Raw genomic sequence first — 6,005 nt, forward strand, 5'->3', positions numbered from 1 at the left:
GTTTATCCAGTATATACAGTACTTTCTACCAAACTGCACAATGACTCCTCCCACAGCAGTGACGCCACCGCAGGTCCTTCAGCCCACCGGATCTCTGTGGTGGCAGTAGGTTGGTGTCTTCTGTCAGGAGTGCTGAGTTGTGTCTGAGATAACGGCTTCGTTGTATTCTCATTTTGTTATTTTTGTCCTCCTCCCCTTTTCAAGAGCCCTAACTTTGTTGTTCTTCTGTCAGTCAGGTTCTGTGTTTTATATATGTTGTAGGACCTTCAATGATGTCACAAAGGGTGGAGCATGAGAAGCACTCGCATACTAACTGACAAGTGGTTGGTAGTAGTTTGATGGAGAGAACTGTCACTTTGCATACTGTGGGTGGGGAGAGGCTAGCCTGTCCCGCCCTTGTGACTAAGCTCACCCCTGAGTCAGACTCCAAAGTTCAGTCAGAATGAGCCTGATGGCAGAATCCCTGTTACACTGACAAGTGCTGTGCTTACTTGCAGATGATATGACCCTGACACCAATTTATAGAAGAATTCCAGGACAGGCTTTGGAAAGCAAACCTATGCAATAGACTCTGACATTTTAGCTGTAAATGTAAATAAACACTGCAACATATAAAATGGCAGAAATTGCAGTGTAAAAGCCAGGGCCTACTTTGATACTTGGAGCAATTCCTCCATTTTTTTTCCTTCAAGCCAGGTGTAAGGCTTCCTTCACACGGGTGACAGTCGCGCGATTTTGTAGCATTGCTATGAGGGCTCCTTTCCACTGGCGAGATAATCGTGCGTTTTCAGTGCGATGCGAGAGTGCGAGCTCTCGCAGGAAAGTCCAGCACATGTTCTATGACAACCTTTCCATTAGCGATGTTTAAGGGCAAGCTGCGATGCGAGGATTAAAAATCGCAGCAGGGGGATTGTTTCAGCGTTTTGCGTTTTTCTCTCGCACATACAGTGTAATGGCAAAACAGATTATCGCAGCGATGCGATTTTAACATTGCGATTTTCTCGCAGCGATTATCGCTATCGCCAGTGGAAAGGAGCCCTGATGCTACAAATCGCATGTATGAGAAGCCCATGCTTTCCTATGGGTTCCTTCACACATGAGATGTTTTGTAGCATGCTAGAATACGACACACAAACCTCGCAGGTCCGGCGATATGCCCGCAACACGCAAGGTTTTGTAGCCCATGTTTCTCTATGGAGCCTTTCTCTCTGTTGCATCGCATCGCACGAAAACGCGGTTTGCATGCGATGCGATGCAACTTTGACAGTAGGAAATGCTACAATGTTGCGTGATTTTTTTAGCGTCACATGCGACTTTGTAGCGCTACAAAATCGCGGTATTGCTGCGAGAATATCGCAGCAAAATCGTACGGTGCAGCGATGCGATATCGCTGCGATTTTCTCGCAGCGATGCTGTGTCGTCCGTGTGAAGGAGGCCTAAAACTTCTACTAGTTAGATGTCTGTGTTACAATATGTGTTTTAACCACCATGATTTCCCAAGAAGAATCTGGATAATGTTTTTCTGATGACTTCAGTATTTGTTAGGTGTACCTAGTACAACTGCCATCTGCAATGTAAGGAGGACCTGCCACCACTCCATGATTGCGTTTTAGTAAATGCTCACGCCATGGGGAATACAATTGTATACTGAAGACGACCTGTCAGGAAAGTGGAGAGGTCCTCTCTAAATATCAAAGGGGGCAATCTAATCTGCTAAATAAGACCTCCGTAATGAGACACATCTCGATGGCAGGAGACAAAAGTGTTATTTGGTTTCAAAATCCAAGTCTGAATCACTGCTTTGTTCTTGTCAGCCTTAAAGGGTTTCTCCAGGACTTCTACTGTTGATGAGCTGTCCTAGTGATAGGGCAACAGTAGTTGATAGGCGGGATCTGTCGCTCAGGATCCCCACCGATCAGCTGTATCCCAGCACTGCTGTCAGTATAGGTTCAGTGGAAGCTGTTCCTGCAGTACCAAAACAGACCACTACAATGTTGATGCTGCTGTCTGCTTCCAGCACTGTCCGCGCTGCCAGTGGGCCCACGCATGGGGCAGTGTTTGAGTGGTACCTAACATTATCTTACAATGCAGAGCTACTCTTGCATTACCTAGTTGAATTAGCATATTTTATGTATACTTGCATAAACTGATATCACTAAAAAGAAAGTTTAAAAAAAACTTATGTATATTAAAAATCAGCCATCTATTCCATATATCCCCAGAAATATAAACTGAAATAAAATGAATATCCCACAACTTAAAACACGGGGAAGATTGTCATTTTTTTGCTGAGACTTGAAATTGTTGAGATACTTTTTAGGATTTATTTCATATCCCAGCATAAAAATAGCAACAGCTTTCCCCACTACTTTGTACTTCACTATAGCATTAAGTTTCTTCCTCCCACATATATATACATATATATCTTGTTTGTATTCATACACGCTTTGTCACAAGCAATCTACCCCAGAAGAAATTGTCGTTTTGCTGCAAACCCCGGCATGCGGTTCCATCTCAGGCAGATATGTAGATGATGAGAGTTGTGGTGTGATTAGATGAACGGTCTTGTTACCGGAGGCCCTAAAAGTGGTTACCCCCTTGTCCTATAAAAGGCTCTCGGAGGCTGCTTGTATGCAGTGACCTCTTCTTCCGCTTGTGTAGAGAGAGAGAGATTATGAACAGTATGTAACCCTCTCATGACGTGAAAAATTTTGCTGTCCGCTATCTGAGATATCTGGAAACCATGCTTACACCACTGCTGGCTCCAACTGGGGGCTTACCTCTTCAGTCAGACTGAAATGTGTGGTTTCTGCTTTCAATCAGCCAGAAGCATTAATTATGGGATGTATGAAAACTACACACAACATACAATGCTTGTATCCAAAATAACCTTTCAACTTTTTTACAGGAGAGAAATTTTTTGACATTGACAGTGGGAGAAATGTCCCTCTGCATTCGCCTCCTTCAGAACATTACACGATTGTTTTCAACACTTTTGTTATGATGCAACTTTTTAATGAGATCAACGCCCGAAAAATCCATGGAGAACGTAATGTTTTTGAGAGCATCTTCCGAAACCCTATCTTTTGTGCTGTTGTTTTGGGAACTTTTGCAGCACAGGTATTTGACTCTCCTTAATTGCCTCTTATAGCTTTTTAAAATGGTATTGCATTTACTTAACCACTTAATGTTCCATGATGTACAGTTGTGTAATGGAGATTGGAAGCCAATCCCGCTTTATACAATGTGAATGCCATCTGTATTACAGCTGACATCCACCGACAATAGCTGCGATCAGCACTCCCGGGGATCGCAGCTACTAATCCCTTGAATGCCCATGTCAATTTTTACAGCTGCATTTAAATACCCTGATCAGAGTTGCGGGGTGCCGGTTGGTTGCCATGGCAGCCGGGGATCTTCTGAAACGTGGATTGCCTGTCAGATCGCAATATAATGTACTACTATGGTATTACATTATACTGTAGGGGCGATCAAACCGGGGACTAAAAAATATGTAAAAATCAGTTTTAAAAAGTTTACTAAAAGAAAGCATAATAAGTTTTTTAAAACTGTCAGAAAAAAAGTACACACTGCCAAAATTATGCTATTTTGATGACCTTTGTCTCCAAGAAACAAGTTGAATATGAAGTTATCAAAAAGTCGTATGTATCCAGAATAGTCGCAAATTAGAACTACAGCTTGCCTCACAAGAAAAGAGGGTTACTACAGTCATTTTTAAATAAACTAGTACAACATGAAAAGCTAAATCAATCCTGCATGGCTGTAATCATACTGCCCCACAGAATAAAGTGATCTTATTTTTACTGCACCGTGAATGCTGTGAAAACAAAGCCCCCTCAAAAAAAGCTAAATTTGTTCTATGTGAACTATCAACCTTTTTTTTTTTTTTTTTGACACAATTCTATCAGTGAAGTATTTCTACATGTACTGATACATCACCAAAAATGGAGCGGCCTTAGTTTTAACATCTAGTAACCAGACTTGAAAATTGGAATTGTTAAATGTAAAGTTGTCATAGAAAATACCAAAAAATGACAACTAGGCCTATATGGAAATATAGATAAAAATGAAACTGCATGTCCTGCACTATGCAAACAAAATATTGGAATTATTGACCATTGCTCAGACTAAAGGCCCATTTACACCAGTTGATGATCGCTAAAAAAAATCGCTAATCAGTGATCGTTTTATGGTTCAAAAGGATTTTATTGGTCTGCCGTGCATACATAGTGTGTACAATATTATACTGAGATATCAATGGATAAACTGTATAAACAATCTAGGCTTCTATTCTTTTCTTGTCTTGTTGTCTTCTTTCCTGTAATGTAATCTCTTGCTATGAGGCAGTTTATTTTCTTAATTAAACGTTTTTAAACAACTCCAAAATGTCTTGTTCTTATACTATATTTAGATATAATTTTCCTAAATTAATTATAACATGCAACTTGAATTGATGGTTGGAGTGAAATAAAGTATAGAAAGAGTAGAGAAGAGAGATGAGATGAGGCGGGGGGTGAGGGGGGATAGGGAGGGTTGTGCGGGATGAGATCCAGTCTAAGTCTCGTAAAGGTTGGAGTATATTTACTGTTTTTTGGTGTCAATGATCCGTTGGTTGTGGTATAGCTATGATCGCGTTCGTGATTGGGGGGGCACCGGTTTCCAACCAGGTGGTTAGGTCTGGAGAGTGTCGGAACTGATCCCAGATCATCCAGGTGACAATATGTTTCTCGTGTCTTAGTTCATCTTTAGCACACAACTCTTCCATGTGTTTTATCTGGTCCATGGCCTCCAGCCACATTATTCTGATGGGGGGTGATGTAGATTTCCACGTTCTGAGTATTATCTGTCTCATGGTCAGGACAAAGAATCTAAGTAAGGATTTTTTAGCTTGTGTCACTGATCCGGAGAGCATAGACAGTAATGCAATCTCTGGTGTAAATAGAACTTGGTTTCTGCTGACCGCAATGTAGAGGTCATTGACCTCTTGCCAGAGGTGTTGGATACGAGGGCATGACCACCATATGTGAATAAATGACCCTTTTTCTGTTGTGCATCTCCAGCAGGTATCCGGACACTGGGGGGATATCCTGGCTAGTTTCACTGGGGTCTGATACCATCTTATTAGAATTTTGTAGTCTAGCTCCTGTATTCTGTTAGAGATGGTAATTTTGTGTGATAGGATGTATGCCTTTTCCCAGGACTCCTCTGGGGGAATGCCAGTCAGGTCTTGTTCCCAGTTCCTTATTATATCTCTCCCACAGTTTTGGGTGTCTTTTTCGATCAACATCCGATACAATGCCGACCGATATTGTTGATTGTTCTGAAGTGGGTGAGATACTTATTTTCTCGAAAGAGGTAATGGGGCGGCTTAGTTGTTGGATGGTTCCTAGTGACCTAATGTAGTGTCTAAGCTGTAGATACTGGAACCACGCTCCGAGCTGGGGTCTGCCCTCTCCCTGTATGTCGTTCAGCGGCCTAAGTCCCTCTTCCGAGACCACGTCCCGAACTCTTATTATGGCGTCTGGTGTGTTTTGTATCAGAGGTATGCCTCTGTAAAAGTCAGGGAACTCGGGGTTGCCTGTCAGGGGGGTCAAGGGACCGGGTTTGTTAATTAAGCCTTTTGTGGTCGCGTATTTTAACCAGGCTGTTATCATGTTCTCTGTAAAGGGTGATAGTCCCTGACCTCTATGATGTCCTTTGCCCGGTAGCCATATGAGACCTAGTCCCTTAAAGGGGGCCGAGTCTTGTTCCGCCCTTGCCCATGATTTTTGCGTTCTGTCGCGTTGTAATTCTAAGATGTGTTTAGTTAAAGAAGCCTTGTGGTACAAGGCTAGATTTGGGATACCCATTCCCCCTAGGTCTTTGGGTGCCGTAAGAGCCCTCCAGTTTCGCCTTGGTCTGTTCTTTCCCCAAATTTCATTATGGATCTCCTAATCCTCAGAAGGAATGTCCTGGGTAGCTTTATGGGTACCGTCTGAAACATG

General features: G+C 42.4%; 1 protein-coding gene across 6 annotated transcripts in view; it reads left to right on the plus strand.

Annotated features, from left to right (window-relative positions):
• The window catches only part of LOC136625803 (plasma membrane calcium-transporting ATPase 4-like), a 183,085-nt gene that overhangs the window by 131,325 nt on the left and 45,755 nt on the right, over positions 1-6,005 (plus strand). For all 6 annotated transcript variants that reach the window (XR_010792581.1, XM_066600307.1, XM_066600303.1 and 3 more), the window contains one exon: positions 2,909-3,120. Coding sequence is in view for 5 of the 6 variants with exons in the window: in XM_066600307.1 (XP_066456404.1) it covers positions 2,909-3,120 (212 nt within the window). In the remaining variant the exon portion in view is untranslated. The remainder of the gene's footprint in view (positions 1-2,908; positions 3,121-6,005) is intronic.

Source organism: Eleutherodactylus coqui, chromosome 4 (genome assembly GCF_035609145.1).
Source record: "Eleutherodactylus coqui strain aEleCoq1 chromosome 4, aEleCoq1.hap1, whole genome shotgun sequence".
NCBI lineage: Eukaryota > Metazoa > Chordata > Amphibia > Anura > Eleutherodactylidae > Eleutherodactylus > Eleutherodactylus coqui.